The sequence below is a fragment of the Pteronotus mesoamericanus genome, unplaced genomic scaffold (genome assembly GCF_021234165.1).
Source record: "Pteronotus mesoamericanus isolate MK-2021 breed Mesoamerican mustached bat unplaced genomic scaffold, CSHL_Meso_final scaffold_118, whole genome shotgun sequence".
Lineage (NCBI taxonomy): Eukaryota > Metazoa > Chordata > Mammalia > Chiroptera > Mormoopidae > Pteronotus > Pteronotus mesoamericanus.
The window spans coordinates 7,871,624-7,892,560 of NW_026555301.1; the positions used below are offsets into that span (position 1 = coordinate 7,871,624).

General features: G+C 34.8%; 1 protein-coding gene across 1 annotated transcript in view; it reads right to left on the reverse strand.

The window, feature by feature from the left end:
• Window positions 1–20,937, reverse strand: part of CEP192 (centrosomal protein 192) — a 133,258-nt gene that overhangs the window by 80,116 nt on the left and 32,205 nt on the right. The window contains exons 12-17 of the mRNA XM_054587319.1: window positions 18,304–18,631; window positions 17,201–17,344; window positions 8,960–9,024; window positions 8,196–8,405; window positions 5,746–5,839; window positions 4,682–4,812 (exon numbers count right to left, since the gene is read on the reverse strand). Coding sequence (XP_054443294.1) covers window positions 4,682–4,812; window positions 5,746–5,839; window positions 8,196–8,405; window positions 8,960–9,024; window positions 17,201–17,344; window positions 18,304–18,631 — 972 coding nt within the window. The remainder of the gene's footprint in view (window positions 1–4,681; window positions 4,813–5,745; window positions 5,840–8,195; window positions 8,406–8,959; window positions 9,025–17,200; window positions 17,345–18,303; window positions 18,632–20,937) is intronic.

A 20,937-nucleotide genomic window follows, 5' to 3' on the forward strand; every position in this document is an offset into this window, starting at 1 on the left:
TCACTGCCCTATGTACAATGTTTCTTGTATCTTTTTCAATAAACATCTCTACTTTTCACATTATATGGCTGGATACCTTCTGCACAGACCTCATAATTACCAAATTAAAGGGTGAAAATTGAAAGAATACTTAATCCAAAAAAAATACAAAAATCCCCACCAAAAAACAAAGCCTAGAAGAAACAAAGAGAAAGTGAATAAAGAGAGCAGATTCAAACTCCCATACATTGGTAATTCCATTAAATGTAAGTAAAAAGAAAAACCATGGGACTGGTTAAAAAATAAAATCCAACTCTTTGTTTTTGTAGTAGAAATATCTTATATACAAGGATAAAAATAGGTTGGAAGTATAATAGAAAGATGTAACTTGCAAACACTAACTAAAGAGTCACTTTTTTGTAAACAGCAGACTAAACTTGAAGCATAAAGTATAATTAGAAACAAAGGGCAACATGCACAATAATAAAAAGTTCAATTCACCAAAAAAAGAGAACAATTCTAATTTATTATGTACCTAAATGAAGAGCCTCAAAATTTTTTCAGTTCTATTAGGAAAAAATTTACATACATCACTGTGCAAGTTTAAAATGTACAGCATGATGGTTTAATTTGCATGTATTATAAAATGATTACCTCAATAGATTAACATCTATCATCTCACATAGATAAAGATAAATGAAAACTTTCTCCTTTGTGATGACAACTCTTACTATTTACTCTCTTAAGAACTTTCCTATTCAGAAATGAAAAATAATGTTGCTTAGGTCCATGTTCTGTAATATGCATCATTAAGCAATTTTGTCATGTGAGAACATCAGGGGGTACTTACACAAACCTAGATGGTAAAGCCTACCTAGGATAAAATTCTGTACAGCATGTTACTATACTTAATACAGTAGGCAACTGTAACACAATGGTAAGCATTTGTATACTTAGACATATCTAACATAGAAAAGGTACAATAAAAATAACAGTATAAAGGATAAAAAATGGTACACCTGTGTAGGGCACCTGTAGAACTTGAAGGTGCTTTGAGTAAAGGCCTTCAGTAAACAGTGTACATTACTGTACACTGTTATAGACTATTTTTATAAATACTGTATACTTATGTTACACTAAATGTATTTTTAAAATAGGTTAACTTTGAAATGTTTTCCCTGTGAGTTTTTTCTTTTTTGCTCCAACCCTCCAAACCCCAACTACACCCTCGCCCCTGAGCTGTCAGGCTGCTATGAGTCTGTCTCCATTTTGTTTGTTAGTTCAGTTTGTTCAATAGATTCCACATTTGAATGAAATTGTACGGTATTTGTCTTTCTCTGACTGGCTTATTTTACTTAGCATAATGTTCTCCAGGTCTGTTGCAAAGGGTAAAATTTTATTCTCTTTTATGGCCAAGTAGTGTTCCATTTTTGATTTTAGAGGGAAAAGGAGGGAGAAGAAAAGAGAGAGAAATATCAATGTGAGAGAGACATCAATTGGCTGCCTTCCATATGCGCCCCAACTGGGGATGGAACCTGAAACCCAGGCATATGCCCTGATGGGGAATTGAACTGGCAACCTTTCAGTTTATGGGACAATGCCCAACCAATTGAGCCACACTGGCTGAGGCAATAGTTTTCTTTATAATAAATTAACCTTAGATTACTGTAACTTTTTTACTCTATAAATTTTTTAAACTCTTTTATAGTAACATGTAGCTTACAACACACACTGTATAGCTGTACAAAATATTTTGTTATTTTTCAACTTTTTGTTAAAACCTAAGACAAACACATGTTAGCCTAGGCCTACACAGGGTCAGGATCATCACTATTACTGTCTTCTACCTCCATATCTTATCCCACTGGAAGGTCGTTAGGGGTGGCAACATGCATGGAACTGCCATCTATAATAACAATGCTTTCCTCTGGAATACCTCGTGAAGACTTCTCGAGACTCTTGAGGTGTCACTCTTTTCGGAATATGTCCATGGCAGTTTGCTTGGATTATTTCTTCTTTTCACCATAGATCTGCTTTAAAGCAGGTAATGCACCATAAACATTCCTCTTTATTAATATAAACTTTTCAGTGTTGGGCTCCATGTTTTCAATCTTTATGAGCTTGTTAAAGTCTGCAAAAACTTCTGCCAAATCCTCCACTGTGAATTTTCTTGGGCATTCCTCTTTTTCTTCTCCTGCAGTTTCAAGATGCTTCTGCTTCTACACATTCCTATTTCAGTTCCAAAAAACCCTCAATAGTCAATTCCTCAGTAACCACCTCAAGGGAGTTCCTTAATGACGTCTTCATACAAACCCATGTTAAAGTTGTTTGCCATCTTCACCACAGCCTTACTGATTTTTGCAACCTCCTCTTTCTTGGAAAAGTCCTTTGAAGTCATGAATGAACTTGAGTGTCTCCTTCCAAATGTTATTCATACACTCCTTGGTGACATCACATCAAGCCTAAGCAAGGTTCCAGATGTTGTAATCCTTTCAGAATCACATCAGTGTCTTCCTCAATTGTAGCAATAGCCTCAGAATAGGTCCTCCTCAGGTAGTAGGCCTTAAAAGCTACTGTAACTCCTTGATCCATTAGTTTAGATCAAAGAAGTATGTTTCACATTGGTATTAGGATGAAGAATGCCAATGAAAGACAGATGTCTGAGTGCACTCTCAACAGTAAGCAAAATCTTGAAAGGTGTTATTCTCCAAACAGTACTCCATTTTGCTGGCATCACAAATTAGGAGGGCATCTTGGAGGAGGTGCTGGGTTATGCATGACTTCTTATTGCTCCTATAGTACACTGGCAATGTTTGTTTTTCAATATACATTGAAGGCCCTGGGGTTCTCACTATGCCAGATCACTAAGGGTTTAAATTTGTAGCCAGCAACACTGACCCAAAGTAAGGCTGTTAACCTGTCCTTTTAAGCCCTGAAACCTGACATTCACTTGGTCTCCTGATGGATCAAAGTCCCTTCAGGAATCTGCTTCCAGAATAGTAAGGTTTCATTCATACAGAATATTTCCTGTAGCAAGTAATTTTCCTCCAAAATTTGCTTATCTAAAGTTTCCAAAAATTCTTCAGCTCCCTTTTCATCAGCACTCACAAACTCATCACTGTCAGATTATGTAATGAAAAACATTTCTTGAATTGTTAAATCACCCAGAGCTAACAGTAAATTCAACACTGTAGATGAGTCCACCCTTATCTTTCAACATTGCAAACAAATTTTTTGCTTTTTGTGACCATTCATGGTGCTGAGAGGGATACGCGTCTGTGTCTAGTCTTCAATCCAGGTAGTTATAATATTAAAAAAATCACTTAATGTAATTCACCACATTACCAAAAGAAAAAGCTCATGTTCACCTCCTTCAGACATAAAAAAATTATTTGACAAGATTCACTCTCCTTACAAGTTAAAAACAAAAACAAAACTAGCAAACAAATGTTAGATGGAAACTTCCTTAATAGACAAAAATACAGTGTACTTAACATTTAAAGATAAAATACTGAAGAACTTTCCTACTAAGTCAAGGAAACCCAACTTATTCACTTCTCCTTATTATTGTTCCAAGGTGCAGTCAAGTAAAGGCAGGTAAGGAAATGAAGGTATAACAAAACTGTCATTCTCAGATGATATAATTGAATATATAGAAAAAAATACGAAGAATCTACAGTTATTTACTAGAATTAATAGTAAATTTAGCATGGTTGCTAAATATAAGGTAAGTATATTTTAAAAATGCATTTCTGTTTAGCCACAACAAATGGAAAATAAAATTAAGGAAGATAATATGAAAATAATGTTTCAACAACTTAGATATCTAACAAGAGGTACAAAAATCTCTACACAAAAAGATCATAAAACACAGAGAGAACTTAAAACCTAAATGGAGAAATGTATCATTTTCATGGATTAGAAGATTCAATAGTATAAAGATGTCAATTTTATTGTTCTATAGATTTAATGCAATCCCATTAAAAGCCCAACAAGGTTGCTGGTTGGTCAGTTTATGGAAGGTGACAATCTGATTATAAAATATATGCAAAAATTCAAATGGCCAAAAATAGCCAAGATACTTTTAAAGACACATAAAAGAGAGTCTGTAGTCTATTAAATACCAAAACTTATTATAAAGCTACAATATTCAACAATGTCACAATGACAGAGACAGACATTAGATCTCAAATGTCCATCAACAGCAGAATGGATATATCAACTGAAAAATATTCATATAAAGGAATACTATACAGTAATGAAAATACGCTTCTAACACAGTTGCACCTAACAAACATATGTGAAAAGAAAAAAAAAAAAAAAGAACACATGCTACATAATTTCTTGTATATAAAATTCTAAAACAGGCGAAATTAATACAGTGCTGAGGTCAGCAGGAAGAAGTAGTTTTCAGGTGTGGCAAAAAGTGGTTTCCAAACTGTTGGTTCTTTCTTGACCTGGGATGTGCAGTTTACAAATTATGGTAACTCACTGACTGAAAGTTTGTTTCATAAACTCCTTCGTATGTTCATTATACACTGATAAAAATGTTTTTAAAAATTTAAAGGACACATAAATTGAATTAAAAAAAAAAGAAAAGCCAACCATGTTAATTGCATATATTTTTCACATGAGACCTTATCTGGATCTTAGACAAAAGCTGACATGGTTTTAGCTGTCCTTCATGAAAGGCTTGTAATACCTCTGTTTTGCCTTCATTAGCAGTTAATGTCACATCATTTTCATCCACTTGTGAAATACTCTCCAGTTCTTCAGCCTGAAGTGTAACAGATTCTTCACTTAGTTGTGGCTTGGATTGTTCATTTAAATCTCCTGTATGAAATACACAATATTCAACTTATATCTATACATAATCTCACTGAAACAATCTGTGGGATAAGGATCACTCAACATAACTGACAAGGAATAAATCGTTTTACTCCAGTCATACTAACAAAAACTGAACAAATGTACAGTCACTAAGACAAAGGACCAACCATTGTTAATATGGTTAAATTCTGCACAGCCTAACTTTGAATGAAACTGTGGATTTTAATTTCTCCCCTGCAAATACCAACAAACTCATTTAATATTTTCAGCTGTAAACATTTCAAAAATACACAGTAAGATGAACTAAAAAATTACTTCTTTACGACAGTAGAAACTCAACTGATTATATATGTAGAGCCTTTTTATTCCAACTCCCCTATTAGAATACAGGCTCTTTAAGGACTGGAGCACATCTTGTACAATTTTATATGCTTTGTAGCACCAGACATTATACTAGTAAAAAGGAGCTGTTCGTTCATTGTATGTTAACCAAAAGAAATAGATTTTAAATATTTACCATAGGTATTTATTATACTTAGACTCTCATAGTCTAATTCTCAAAATACCTCTTTAATTAAAAGTCTATCTAAATAATATATAATAGTTATAATTCATTAACTTGGTTGTTTAATAGGCTAATAGTTAACTAGCCTATTTGAATAAATTATATTTCATTTATTTTAATTTTTACAAAAGTATTTAGGTGGATTTTGGATGACTTGCTTTCAATTTAGATTTAAAAGGCAATGCAGGATTATATAAGAATCAAATCTGTAACTAATACTAAAAAACTTAAGTTGTTTATATTAATACATTTTCACTCATTAAGAATATAATCACACAACTACTTAATTTACACAGTTTAAAAAGGGTTACAAAAAATTCCTTCATTTAATCCATTACCTGAAAAAAGATCATGGTTAAGACGAGCCATACCTTTTTCCAAATTACTTCTTGATAAATCAGATTTTCTTATTAAAGCAACAGGTTCTCTCTTCTCTGGTGATCTAATAAAATAACCAAATGATGGCTACAAAATAAACATGTGAATTATTTCCTTAGTTTTCTACTTCTTTGAGAAATTCTATACTATTTTATCTTAATATTGGTAACCTAGTTAAATGGCTTCAGCAAAGTAATCTTTTTCTTCTATTTAAACTTAAATTAGTAAAGATGAACTTTAAAAGTCCAACAGAAACTTTTATTTCCTTACTGCTAGCTATCTTTAATCAGAACTAATACTGTCAAGTAACTTGGCTCTACTAAGAAACCCAAACTACAACAACCCTAAAATGACTCTTTGTTCCTTCAGTAATTATTACTGTGCATCTATTAATGTGTCAAAACTGTTAATAAACACCAATGAAAAAAGAAAAAATTTCCTGCCTTCCTGGAATTCATAGTTTATAAGTATTTTATACAATATATACAAAAATCTGTATTAACATTACGTATCTTCCTACTGACTTGGATGAAAGTTTCAGAAATGTTTATTATGTTCTAGAAGCTTGCTAAAGAGCAGGAAATTCCCACTTGTCTTTTCTTACAGTTTTCACATGATAGACCTAAAATGTGAATTCATTAGCCCTGGGAGCTGTGGCTCAGTGGGTTGGGTGTCATCCCACAAACCAAAAGGTTGTTGGTTTGATTCCCAGTCAGGACACATGCCTGGGCTGCAGACCAAGTTCCCTACTTGGGGGTGTGCCAGAGATAACCAATTGATGTTACATCAATGTTTCTCTTTCTTTCTCGCTCCTCTCCCCTCTCTCTAAAAATAAAGAAATAAAATCTTTTTAAAAATGTGAATTCATTAAATGCACTCAATTTTCAGTTAATCTTCACTTGGAAATTTCTTCCCTTGATTCAGCAATTTCAGTGTAAGTAACATTTCACAACTAATACCAAAACCGAAATTCCAAATGATAGATCTATTTTTCCATGATCCAATGCTTTGCTCACCTGTTTAGTACCAATTCAGTTACTCTTCAACTTCACTCATTATGTCAAAAATTCCAATTAATCCTGGCAGAAAAACCCACCTCTCTAAAGTATTTTCATTTTTTAATTCACTGCACAGATGGGACCCATAGTTCTCTTTCAAATTTAAGTCCTGTAAATAAACTGTGAGCTGTAACACCATAGCTATTACTTTAAATTATACTCTTAGTGAAATCCAGTATTAATAAACACTCTTGTTCAATAACTCTAATTCCCTATATGGAATTATCAAAAAGACCTTTGACTTTACCTCTAAAAGAACTCTTGAGTCCCTGAATTTTTCTGTTTCTTTAGTATAATCCTAGAACTCAAACTTCATCACATCTCTTCCCATATACTAAACCTCTGTCTGCTTTGATTCTTCCTCTGTGGTTCACTGACCTTCTCCACCCAGGCTCCTGGTATATATGGTAGCATCCTGTCACACTTAGAGATGGGCCCAGGCACCACAACAAAATTGCTCTCTGCCTCTAAGAACTTCTTTCCCATTAATGAGATGAATCCAAACCCTATAAGGAGACTTCGTGATCTGGCCCTTGCCTACTTTTACCATTTAGTCTACCTCCCCCTATTCTGCCACCCCACAATTTACTTTCAAACTTGAGTTCTATAAATTCTATATAATATTTTTATAGAATATATTTATATACATTATAAATGTAAATATATACTTATATATTCTATAAATATAGCTCTATTTCCCTGCCTTTTCTTCCTCCATATGACACTCCAGTCTCTACCTCCTACCTTCATATACATAGTCTCCACATAGTGGGAACAGGTTCCATCCAGATCTTTGGCGACTGCCTCCTTCTTTCTCATCATTTAGGTCTCAGTTCAGTGCTCCTAAGATGTCACTCTGACCACCACAGCTAAAGCAGCACCTTACTCTTACTCATTCTCTACAGAACTTATCACTATTGCTTGCATTTTTAGTTTCTTAGATGTATTAGATCTTATTAAACCAAACACTCATACATTTCAAAATATGTTTCCGGACAGCAGGTTAAAAAACAATTTTTAAATTCTTCTTACCAACCAATGACATAACAATAGCAACTAACAGGTATTCAATATTAATACATGTTAGGTTTGCTGCTAAATACTTCACATGCACCATCACATTTAATTCTTATAAAACTCTATAAAATAGCATTCCATTTTAGAAATTGGAAAATTAAGGCATAGAGGAATTAAATAAATTGTTCCATGTCATAGAACTAGTTAAAAGGCAGAGTTACAACTGGATCTGAGTCTGACTATTAAATCTAATATTCTAACATGTTGCTATTCTGTCTCTGCTTTATCTATGCTCTAGGTATACCATCATAAAATTCAAAATATAATAACTAGTCAATTTAACGACTTCCAGCATGTATTATACTTACTCTTTTCACATTGTAACCACCACCAAGACAACCAAGAGCTTCAGATCTTTGAGCAAAGAACTCTCCTAAAGACAGACGTAAATAACTGGCATCATCTTTGTTCAAATCTGATGTGCTAAGTGATTTCCTCAACAAATTATAATTAATCGAAGTTCCCCACGACATATCGCCTAGTGCAACTGAAGTGTTCTGGGCATCTATATTTTCTTCCTAGAAAGAAAGATGGTTTCATTTTATTTCCCCAGCAAGCCTTCTTTCTGTTCTTCTCATAATCAAAAATTTAAAAAAAAAAAATTAAGAAAATTTAAAATTAAAAAAAAAAATTTGGACAAATTCAAGCTTAAACAGCTAATACAGGTAATGAAGTCCAGAAGAAGAGAAACTCACTTTTTTAAACTTCACTTATAATTTGCATTGTTTTAATATGTTGCTTAATCAAACACTGATTCTCATTAATATAAATCTTTGAAAAGAAAGATATTTTCAATAAAAACAAATAGAATTACCTCATATTAAAACATGGTTAAAAACTATGGAAATATCTTTGAAGACCATTAAGGTGATTTTAAGTAAATTAAATATTATTTTAGTATGACAGTTATTTTTCAATTAGTAATTTATAGTGTAAAGAAAAAAAGCAGAAATTATCTGAATATGAGAAAAGCAAGAAATAATTCCATACTTTAGATAGCAATAAAAATTTTGCTACATTTACATTAATACATAAAAAACTGTTAAACTTTTATTGTCAATAAAATACAAACCTGCATGAATTGGTGCTCTTTCTTAAATTCTTCTTCATGTTGTGCAATCAAATCCAATGCCTCAGCTTGAAAAGAATAGGTATACAAAATTATAGTAATGCCAATTAAATACTAGCATATAAATAAAACTTAGCTATTAGGAAAATAAAATATTAAAGAAATAAAATTTTTTAGGAGTACATGACAGCTTCTATCACACAACTGATACACCTACATTAAGTACACAGTCTATGGTTCTCAAACTTTTGGTAATCAATACCCTACTGTCATTAATTTCATCAGTCACTAATATGCCCTTACTCACTAAAAGGGCTTTACAATATAAGCTTTTTGTTTTTAGAAGATTCACATTAATTTTAGCTTTAAAGATTTTGCACACCTGAATTAAGGCACTCACCCATGAATACCCTTGGGTTTTCCCCTAGATAAATCAAACTGACAAGCCATTCCATAAATTTATCATGAAAATGTTTGCTGAGGTGCCCAATCACCTGTTTGTCCATAACTGTCCCAGATTTAGAAGAAAGAGTTCCATATCCCAGCAAAACCCAAAGCCTGGGCAAACAGGGACTGGTGCTCCCTAGGTATCTCCTATGAGCACCTCACTTCATCTTATGGAAATGAATGGACCTAAATCAACTTCAAAGCCAAGGCCATAAACTAAGTGCCTCAGGGGCGAATAAGCAAAGAGTATAACACAATAAAGAATGGTGGGACAGTGACAAACTAGGAAGCATGTGCTCCTGCTCAAGGTATTAGAACTAAAGAGACTTTTAAACATGTTGGTTAATTCAGAAAAGTCTGCAGGCTAGACTCTAGAATGCCTATCTGCTGCCCACTCTAGGCCTTTGCCTGGTACTTCAGAACAGTAGCAGAAAGGGGAAGAGTGAGTAACCACACAGAAGGGATACTTGTGATGGGGAAAAAGAGAGATGTCTCCCTCTTGTGGTTCCACCAAAGGCTAATCAGATCCAAACTGTCCTTTTGGAAACCCTCACAGTACAATATTAGTATCTTGAGACAAAATGAGTATATATACCAAAGAATACTTCCAGTTAGGAAAAGTAGAGCACCAGAGATACATCAGGATTCCTACTTGTTAGGATAGTGCTGATTCTTTACCTTTATTTTATATAAACACATTCTAACCTAGAGGTATGAATGAGCATTACTACAACCATAAGCTCCCAAAATCACATGCTAAATATGTGATTTTTATCTTTCACATAAAAAGTTTTCTATAAAGATTCTCTGTGAGGTCCCATAGTTAAAAAAACTACTGTCCCAAAATAACAAAGTATCAACCAACTAAATCTAACATTCAAGAGAAGTAGGAAATCAGTCCATAAAGAGGTAATCCAGAAATCTACTTAATCTTAACCAATGTCAGTCACTCCAATTAATTAAAAAATAAAATTTAAAAAGAAAAAAGGTAACCCAGAAAATTTATTTCAATGAATAAATGTTTTTTTAATCATTAAACACCTCCAACTGCTATTTATTATATTCCTAAGCACTTTTGCTCTGATTTTGAAGTTCTTCAAGTTAAAAATCTAGACTACTGTTGTTACTTTTCATGTTCATCAGAAATTAGTCACAGATTACGGAAAAGCAAAACTTCATTCTTCATGAGTCTATGCTCAATTGTTTACCAAATCTAAAATGAGAGTCCTTGCAAATGTTACCTGAATGTTCTAGTTGTTAAATTTTGAGGCAACCCTTATGTCCCAATCCCCTATACCCCTTGCCCAGTGTTTAAATCCAACACCATAGACAAAAGTAATGTAGTACCCTCAAATATATGGAACTATTGGAGAGGGCAGAAATGGGAAAAAGGAATAGTAACGCAGTAAATTTTCTGAAAATGTTTGTTAAAGTTTGTAAGTTTTCATGTCAAATGACTTTGACATTATAAAAATTATACCCTTGAGCCATTCTTTCTGAGTATCTCCTCTTACATTTTCAAAATTCCCTTCCCCCTTTCTATTAAAAGGCTCCCATTTCATTCATATGCTCCCCTGGCCCTGATTTCCCACGATCCTTTCTTTTCTTCCCTCAAATTTAATAGTTTTCCATATTTATATTCTCCATTTCCTCACGACTCATGCTAGTCATCCCACAGTATGGTTTATTAAATTCCTCTATTATGTATTAATTTTTCCTTTAATAATAACACAGTCACATAGTTCAAAATTCAAAATGTGTATACACGTATACTATGCTTCAATAAAGACTTCAAAAGTTAACGAAAAGACATCAAAGTGAATAAACACTGAAATGTCTCCCCTACATCTCTGACCTCACGTACCACACCTCCAAAAGCAACTAGTATATAAGGTACCCTGAGACTCCTCATTATTTGAATCTATTTGATTTTTTAATTCAAGTAGCTAGAGATTCCTGCAATCCATTTCTTTTTTTTAAATCTCTCTACTGTATGCCTTTTTAAATACATGTACATCCTCTCCTCTTCCTCCTTTTTACACAAATGTTAGAATATTTTATATGCTTTTCTATGTCTTCGACTTTAAATAATTTATTTTGGTGATCATTCCATATCAGTACCTAAAGAGCTCCTTTACCTTTTTTTATTGCCACAAGGAACTTCCTTGTATGGATGCACCTTGCTTTGTCCCCTCTTTTGCACAACCATGTTGCTTCCAACCTTTTCTTATTATAAACAATGTGCAAGTAATAACACTGCACATACGTCACATACCATTAATACAAGTGTATCTGACTAATAAATCCCCAGAACTGCTTGGTTAAATAAAATATACATTTGTACTTTTGTTGGATACTGCAACATTGCCCTACCTAGAGGCTGTGCCTATAAAGCGCTAGCTTACTTACTTCCCTTAACACTCTTACCAACATAGTTTTATTATCGAACTTTTGGATCACTGCCACTTTTACATTAATACACACTTCCAATTTTGGATCACTGCCAATTAAATAACTGAAAAATATTATCTTGAAGTGGTTTCACTTTGCATCTTTCTGTAAGAACTATTTTGTATGTTTAACAACCATTTTTATTTCCTTCTCTATATATAGTCTGTTTACAACCTTTGCCCAATTCTACACTGAGTAATTGGTCTTTTTCTTATTATTTATTAGAACTATTTACGGATTAGGGAAATGGGCCTCTAATCAATAATATGAATTAAAAATATTTTTCTCAGTTTGATACTAATTTTTAAAAACTTTTTATCAAAGCATAATATACCTATGAAAAGTACATATAAGCGAAAAACTCAGTAACTTTTCACAATCTGAACACATGTGTAGCCACATCAAGCAACAAAACACTGACAGCACCCAAAAGGCCTCTGGAGCTTTTCTGTCACTATATGCTCTTTCTGCAGTAACCACTACCCTTGCTTCTTACTTCACAGGGCAGAGTATGTTTGAACTGTATTCGAATAGTATTACATAGTATGCGTTCTTAGTCAGCCTTATTTTATTCAACATTTTTGTGAAATTCATCCACACTGCTACAAGTGGCTACACATCATTCATTCCCATTGCTACATAGCATTCCAATGTAGGAATAAACACAATCCATTTCATTCCATTGTTAATGGGAATTTCAGAGTTTCTAGTATAGAATTAATATATGAGATAAAATATTCTTATACAATTCTACTATAAATATTACTCCTGCCACCCCACTCCCATCCACACACAATGGACAGTGAATAGCACCATTCAGATACACTAAACATCTTGCCACTTGAGATTGCCTACATACTCTGATTATTTTTATATTTGCTGTTTAGAAAAGTAGTTCCCTTTTTTAAAATTAATTAATTTATTTTTTCAAATACATTTGTCTCTACCTACCCCCCACCACTTTCCCTTGCCCCCTCCCTCCCTGCTTCCCTCCCTCAGCTTTTCCCCTTTGGTTTTGTCCATGAGTCCTTGCTATATGTTCCTTGACTTTCCCCTTCCCTTCCTTTCCCCCCGCCCCCCCTCCCTCCTTCCCTCTTGTCTGTTGGATATGTTCAATATGGTTAGTATCTTAATTGTGGTGTTGGTTTCACAAATGTGTACATATGTCAGCTTAACAAATTATGTGCTTTAAATATGTGCAGTTTATTGTAATTTATTTATACCTCAATAAATATGTTTAAAATGTTAAAAAAATTCTACTATAAATATTTATAGTATACATCTTTGGTGAATATATACACCCCTTATCCTTGGTATATGCTAACTGGGTTATAAAGTTCATAAACTTCACCTTCACCAGATACTGCAAAACAAGCTTCCATAATGTTTGTATCAATTTACACTGTCACCAGCCAACATCTAAGAATTCCATTACCACTGACTTTAATGACAAAGTCAATATCCACTATCCAGTGTGTACCCTCTGTCCTTTCTAAATCAAAACATCATTGGGCAAGCTCTAACTGTAACTTAACCTCCAATTTTGGAATCATATTTCCAGCTTCCAAATATTCCCAGCTCAAAACACAATCATCCAAAGTTCTAGTTTCTTAAGACAAAAACCACATGATCATCTTGATAGATGCAGAAAAAGCATTTGACAAGGTACAGCACCCATTTATGATCAAAACACTCAGCAAAATGGGAATCAATGGGGCATTCCTCAACGTAATAAAGGCCATATATGAAAAACCTACAGCCAATATCATACTCAACGGGCAAAAACTGAAAGCTTTCCCACTAAGATCGGGAACACGACAAGGATGTCCGCTCTCACCGCTTCTTTTCAACATCATATTGGAAGTCCTAGCCACAGCGGTCAGACAAGAGAAAGAGATAAAAGGCATCCAAATAGGAAAGGAGGAAGTAAAACTATCATTGTTTGCAGATGACATGATAGTGTACATAGAGAATCCTGTAGACTCTACCAAAAAACTCCTCAACCTAATAAGTGAATTTGGCAAAACAGCAGGATACAAAGTCAACATTCAGAAATCAAAGGCGTTTTTGTACACCAGCAATGCAATAGAAGAAGAAGAAATCAGGAAAAATATACCATTCGATATAGCACGAAAAAAGATAAAGTACCTAGGGATAAATTTAACCAAAGACACAAAAGACCTGTATGCAGAAAACTATACAACATTGAAAAAAGAAATTAAGGAAGACACAAATAAATGGAAGCATATACCGTGTACGTGGATTGGAAGAATTAATATCCTTAAAATGTCCATACTACCAAAAGCAATTTATAGATTCAACGCAATCCCTATTAAGATACCAATGACATATTTCACAGAAATAGAACAGACATTTCAAAAATTTATATGGAACCATAAACGACCTCGAATAGCCGCAGCAATTTTGAGAAAGAAACACAAAGTAGGAGGGATCACAATACCGGACATCAAACTCTACTACAAAGCCACTATACTCAAAACAATCTGGTACTGGCACAAGAACAGACCCATAGACCAGTGGAACAGAATAGAAAGCCCAGAAATAAGCCCAGGTCTCTATGGACATCTAATATTTGACAAAGGGGGCAGAACCATAAAATGGAGCAATAACAGCCTCTTCAACAAATGGTGTTGGGAGAGCTGGATGGCTACATGCAAAAAATGGAAATTGGATCATCAGCTGACACCATACACAAAAATAAACTCAAGATGGATAAAAGACTTAAATATAAGTCGCAACATCATCAAAGTCCTAGAGGAGAACATTGGCAGGAAACTCTCAGATATCCCATGCAGCAATTTTTTCACTGATATGTCTCCTAAAGCAAGGGACATAAAGGAAAGAATAAACAAGTGGGACCTCATCAAAATAAGAAGCTTCTGCACAGCTAAAGAAACATCAGCATAATGAAAAGGGAGCCAACCATTTGGGAAAATATATTTGCTAATGATACATCAGATAGAGGTTTGATCTCCAAGATATACAAAGAACTCACTCGATTTTACTCCAAGAAGACAAACGATCCAATCAAAAAATGGGCAAAGGACCTGGGCAGATGCTTTTCTAAGGAGGAGATAAAGAGGGCCCAGAGGCATTTGAAAGGATGCTCTGCATCACTAGCCATCAGAGAAATGCAGATCAAAACCACCATGAGGTACCACCTCACACCGGTCAGAATGGCCATCATAAACAGATCCACAAACAACAGGTGCTGGCGAGGCTGTGGAGAAAAGGGAACTCTAGTCCACTGTTGGTGGGAATGCAGACTGGTGCAGCCACTATGGAAAGCAGTGTGGAATTTCCTCAGAAAGCTGAAAATGGAACTGCCTTTTGATCCAGCGATTCCCCTGCTGGGACTATACCTTAAGAATCCCAAAATGCCAATTCAAAAGAACCTATGCACCCCAATGTTCATAGCAGCACAACTGACAATAGCCAAGTCTTGGAAGCAACCTAAATGCCCATCAGTAGATGATTGGATCAAAAAATTATGGTACATATACACAATGGAATACTACGCAGCAGAAAGAAAAAAAGAAGTACTAAACTTTGCGACAGCATGGATGGAACTGGAGAGCATCATGCTAAGCGAAATAAGCCAGGGGGCGAAAGACAAATACCATATGATCTCACCTATAAGCGGAACCTAACTAACAATGCAAAGAAGCAAGGAAAATATGACCAGCAACACTGAAAGGAAAAGAAATCAACAGAGACAAGAGGGAAGGGAAGGGCAGGGAAAGGGAAGGGAAGGGGAAAGTCAAGGAACATATAGCAAGGACTCATGGACAAAACCAAAGGGGAAGAGCTGAGGGAGGGAAGGTGGGAGGGGGCTAGGGAAAGAGGTGGGGGGAAGGCAGAGACAAATGTATTTAAAAAGTAAATAAATTAATTAAAAAAAAAAAAAAAAACAAAGTTCTAGTTTCTTCTGATTTTCCCCATCTCAGTTAACAGTATTGGCATTTTCCCAAGTAACAGATCGCAAACTTCAATCTTTTCTTGACTCTCTACCATTCACTGAAATCCAGTCACAAAATCCTAACCATTCTATATCCGTACCTTTCATTAGCTACTTTCTTTTCAATCTCATAGTGTAGATTTCTACAAAATCCTAAGGCATCTCTTTCATTCAACTGCCCATCACTGCCTGAGGACTTCCAAAGCAAGTTGGACAAGCAACTCTTCAGTGGTTCCCTACTGCTTACCAAACAATCCCTAAATCTTTGGGTAGTCAAAGTTCTACCCACTCCCCAGCCCTAGTGTTCCTCTCCAGCTTCATCTGCCCATCTTATACAGCCCTCCCCTTTCCATGTCTTGCCACAAATGCCAGCCACATTAAACTGTTCATCATTCTCAAAACATGGCCACGCTTTCTCATGTCATTCTCTTTCAGTGGGTTTTCCATCCATTTGAAATTTCTCAGGCCCCCAAATATTTATTTGTTGAAACTTTACTTCAAAATCAGTTATGTAAAATCCTTCTGCTACCTACTCAAGCAAAAGCTATTTCTCCTCTAAACTCCAAAACATTTGGTTTATATTTCTTATGGTGCTATTGTTTTGCATTCTTGTCTTATCCCTCTTAGGTGATGGATGGTTTCTTAAGGACTGAAAAAAATGGCTATCTCTGTACTTACATATTATCAGGTGTTTAAGAGTTCACTACAAAAAGTAGTTAGAATAACTTCTTTCTGTGGAACATTCTGAACCTATTAAAAATAAGACTGGGATTGACAGGCCACTGCATGTTTTCCTCATCCCCAGTTTAGAGGTGTTAGGGATCAGAGGCCTCAGCAGCACAGTAACATCTCCACAGAATAAGACAAAATACCACACACTCTGCAGACCTACTAGCTTTCTACATTAGCAGTTTTACTGTAAATCCACAAACTTACTTTATATTCCTAATATGCTCACCCTTTGAAATTTCCTATATCTTTTTCATCACTTTTCTTCCATCATTTCTACCATATTTCTTAGCTTTTACTCAAAAATGGACTTTTTTAATTGCTCATTTATCAATATATTTCTGTTCAAGACAGATTTTAAAAGGTGAAAAAGTAAAGCCTAAGGTGCCTTCCAATTATACAAGATAAAGGTTCTAAATTAAAGTAAGAGAGTACTGTTCTGATGCACTGTCCTTACATAATGAAAGGGTTCAGCTCACTCTGCAATGATTAGCATTAATTCAAGCCTTTGTTCCTATAAAAACAAGTGAAGAGCTAAGTATTGTATATTCTGGAAAGGAGCTGATGAGACCAACCATCAGAACACCATCAGAACACATGAAAATGGTACAATGAAGTGATTATAAATATACACTTACAACCAGTTCTGAAGTCTTCATTCTTCTCATCGATTAGAGGCATATTTAAATCCTGTTCTTCATTAAAAGATGTGTAATAGGCAAGGTCAGTGACCCATCTACCCTCTTCATTTTGATAAACCACATTCTGTGGCAGATCAGATTCTAAAAAAAATTCCAAAAATCTCCAATGACACATGCAACAAGTAAAATTATATAACATTCTTAAATAATTTTATTTAGTTGCCTTATCTTAGTTATCAACAGTGCTAAAATCTGCCCAAAACTAGTTCAGAAAATGAAAATCGATTTCCCCCAAAGAATAGTATCTCTCTGATGGTGGATAAGCCAGCCTTAATTATAGTAAAAGTCTCCAATGGAGAAGTTGGGAAAAAGGAAAAGACAACTTAGAAAGGTCTATTTCTACCAGACCTGTGACTAAAGATACCATTTTCATTTTTTTTTTAGTGAAAATTTTTTATCTTTAGAATTAGCCAGCCGGACTCAGTTTAGATTATCCCAATTTTGTTGGCAACATCCATAGATGGCAGCTAGTCAAACATGTGTCTCCTTCCCTCTATGAGTCCTGATCAGGGTGTTGACCTTTGTCATGTCAATCTCACAGAGCTTCTTCAAAGCCTCTTTGATCTGGTGTTCGTTGGCCTCAACACCCTAATGAACACAAGTGTATTGTTGTCTTCTATCTTCCTCATGGCTGACTTAGTAGTCAGGAAGGAACTTGATGCTAGCATAGTGGTCAAGCTTGTTTCTCCTGGGGGCACTCTACCGAGGATATTTGGGCTGCCTGCCGAGCCGCAATGTCTTGGGCCATCAAAAAGTAAGTAATGTGTGGATCTTTTCTTGGTGGTTGTGGATGCCTTTCAGCTCTGCTTCTTTGCCTACAAAGCCTTTCCTTTGGCTTCTGCTTTGGGAGGGGCAGGGGTTTCCTTCTTCACTTTCAGTGCAATATTCATTTTAAAGATACCATTTTCTAAATTCATAAAGCATTTGAACATTTTAATATGAAAGATTAGGCAAGTTCCACTTAGAAATATACTCTATTCAAAACATATATACATTTTATATATTTCTTTACTTTTATTTTTTAAAAAAAGCCCACTTACGGTCTTTATTCTTTTCAATGGACTCATAACATTCACATGTTCGCCTTTCACTAGTTGTTGACTGGAAAATATCACTGGAATTAATTCTGTTGTCACTAATGGGCTTCAAAGATGCTATGTTCATATTTTTTTGAATGGACACTTGAGGAATCTCAGTGTCTGAAGATGATGCCAAATGCTTATTTTGATGAGGAGACTTTGCCTCCAGCTTTAAAGGGTTTGTCAAGTCAAAATCTTTTTTATTGATACTTGTGTCATGAAAATAAATAGTGTTAAGTTTCGCATTAGCAGCCCTGATAGTCTTCACCAGAACTTCTCTTGTGCTTTCCTTTAAAAAAAAAAAAAAGCAATAAAAGAGCCAACAGTAAGTTTTGTTTTTCAGAACCCATTCCAAAATTTTACGGGGAAAAATTACATAGTTGACATAAAATCTTTATTATATAAAAGAACAGACTAAACAGTATTCTTCTAGATTATGTAAGACCCAATGATACTCAGTTAAAGAAAACCAAAACTCATAATGTGGTGATGGCAAACATAAATCAGCATATTCAGTTACCAAAAGTGGGTCCAACATGTTCATTTAATTAAGGATGTTAGAAATGTCAATTTAACTTTTTCATTTGAAGATTTTATCCATTTTTAGAGAGAGGGGAAGGGAGGCAGAAAGAAAAGGAGAGAAACATCAATGTGTGGTTGCCTCTCACGCACCCCCAACTGAGGACCTGGTCTGCAACCCAGACATGTGCCCTGACTGGGAATCGAACCTGCAACCCCTTGGTTCACAGGCTGACACCCAATCCACTGAGCTACACCAGCCAGGGCTGTCAATTTCACTTTTTATCATTACCACTAAAAGTCTCTACAGGATGATAAGCCCACTAGTGCGATCAGCTTCATAAAGTTAATATGAGTAACAGCCCTTCAAAACACAGATATTAACATCTTTTAATAGGAGTAAAACAGCAAATACTACAAAGGTCCCTGAGGAGTCCAATAATAATTGCATCAAAAATAGCAAATTAAGACAGTGCTTCAAAACCAAGTACTCCCACATACTTTCTCAAATGGTACTTCTTATTCTTTCCTAGAATAAAAACTTTTGAAAAGAGGCTCAAGTGCCTACAGTACTCTTAGATATTTAGCTATGAATAAAGGTCAATAAAGTGTTTAACACCAGTCTTTTCTAAGATGTGTGACAAAAACAGCCTCATGGGCAAAGTTTTTAAAGTTAGAATACTAAAAGGAAGTAGTTCTATATAAGAAAAAAGGTGCTAATTTTGAAACAAAGTCATAGATTTAAATCCTAGTGTTAACATTTATTAACTGGGTGGTTTTCTAACAATGTTATACAAAAAATAAACTTACATCTTTACCTTGTATCAAAATAAATTCCATATGGCTTAAAGATTTAGATATAAAAGTACAGGAGAAAACACAGGTGGATAATTTTGTATTCTTCAGTAAATAACATCTTTAAAGTGTTAACACTCTCATGGCTTAAATTGTATCTCACAAAACAGATATGCCTAAGTCTTACCAAGGTTCCTATAAATTGTGACCTGATTTGGAAACAGGATCTTGTCAGATGTGATTAAGGTTCTTGAGATGAGATCATTATGGTTTAGAATGGGTCTTACACCCAAGAGCAGTGTGCAGTTGATCCTTGAACAACACAGGTTGGAAATGCGCAGGTCTACTTACATGTGGATTTTTTTTCAACCAAATATATAGTCGATGCTCCATATCCCTGGGTTTCATTCACATCCATGAATTTAACCAACCACAAAATGAATACAGTATTTTTGATTCACATTTGGGGACCAACTGTAAGAATTGTGAGGTCCCATTTTATATAAGGGACTTGAGCACCTGTGGATTTTGGTATCTGTGCAGGTCTGGAACCAACTGCTTGCAAATACCAAAAAGAACATAGTTAAGTTTGGAAGGAGTAAAAAATTATACAAGGATTTTTTACTGTATTGGGGGGGTTGGCACCCCAGCCTCCACATTGTTCAAAGGTCAACTGTACTTATAAGAGAAAGGAGGAGAACACTTCAAGGGACAAAGAGACACAGAGGGAAAAGCCACGTGAAAACAAAGGTGGATACTAGAGTAACGCTACCACAACTAAGGAGCACCAGGTCAACATCTTGGTTTCAGAACTATACCAACATTTTGGCCTCTAGAACTATAAGAGAAAAAATTTCTGTTGTTTTAAGCTAGCAAAAATTTTTTTAATTTGTACAGGCAGCCCCAGAAAACAAATATAAACACCAAAGCCTGAAATACATAAAGATCAGCAGAATGAAGACCATGTGAAGACACAGGGAGAAGACAGCCATCTACAAGGCATGAAAAGAAGCCTAAGGAGAAGCCAACCCCGCCAAAATCCTGATCTTGGACTTCTCCAGAACTGTAATAAAAATAAATTTCTGTTGTTTGAGCCAAATAAATAAATAAAATGCATAAGGATCAAAATATCTCCTTAATACAGAGAGCTTATAAAATCAACAGTTAAAATAAATATCCTAATAGGAAAAAAGACAAAGGAGACAAATGCCACTTAAAACTAGATAACTGTTTTTCATATGACACTAGCACAGACTAAAAAGAATGATAATGTGGGAAACG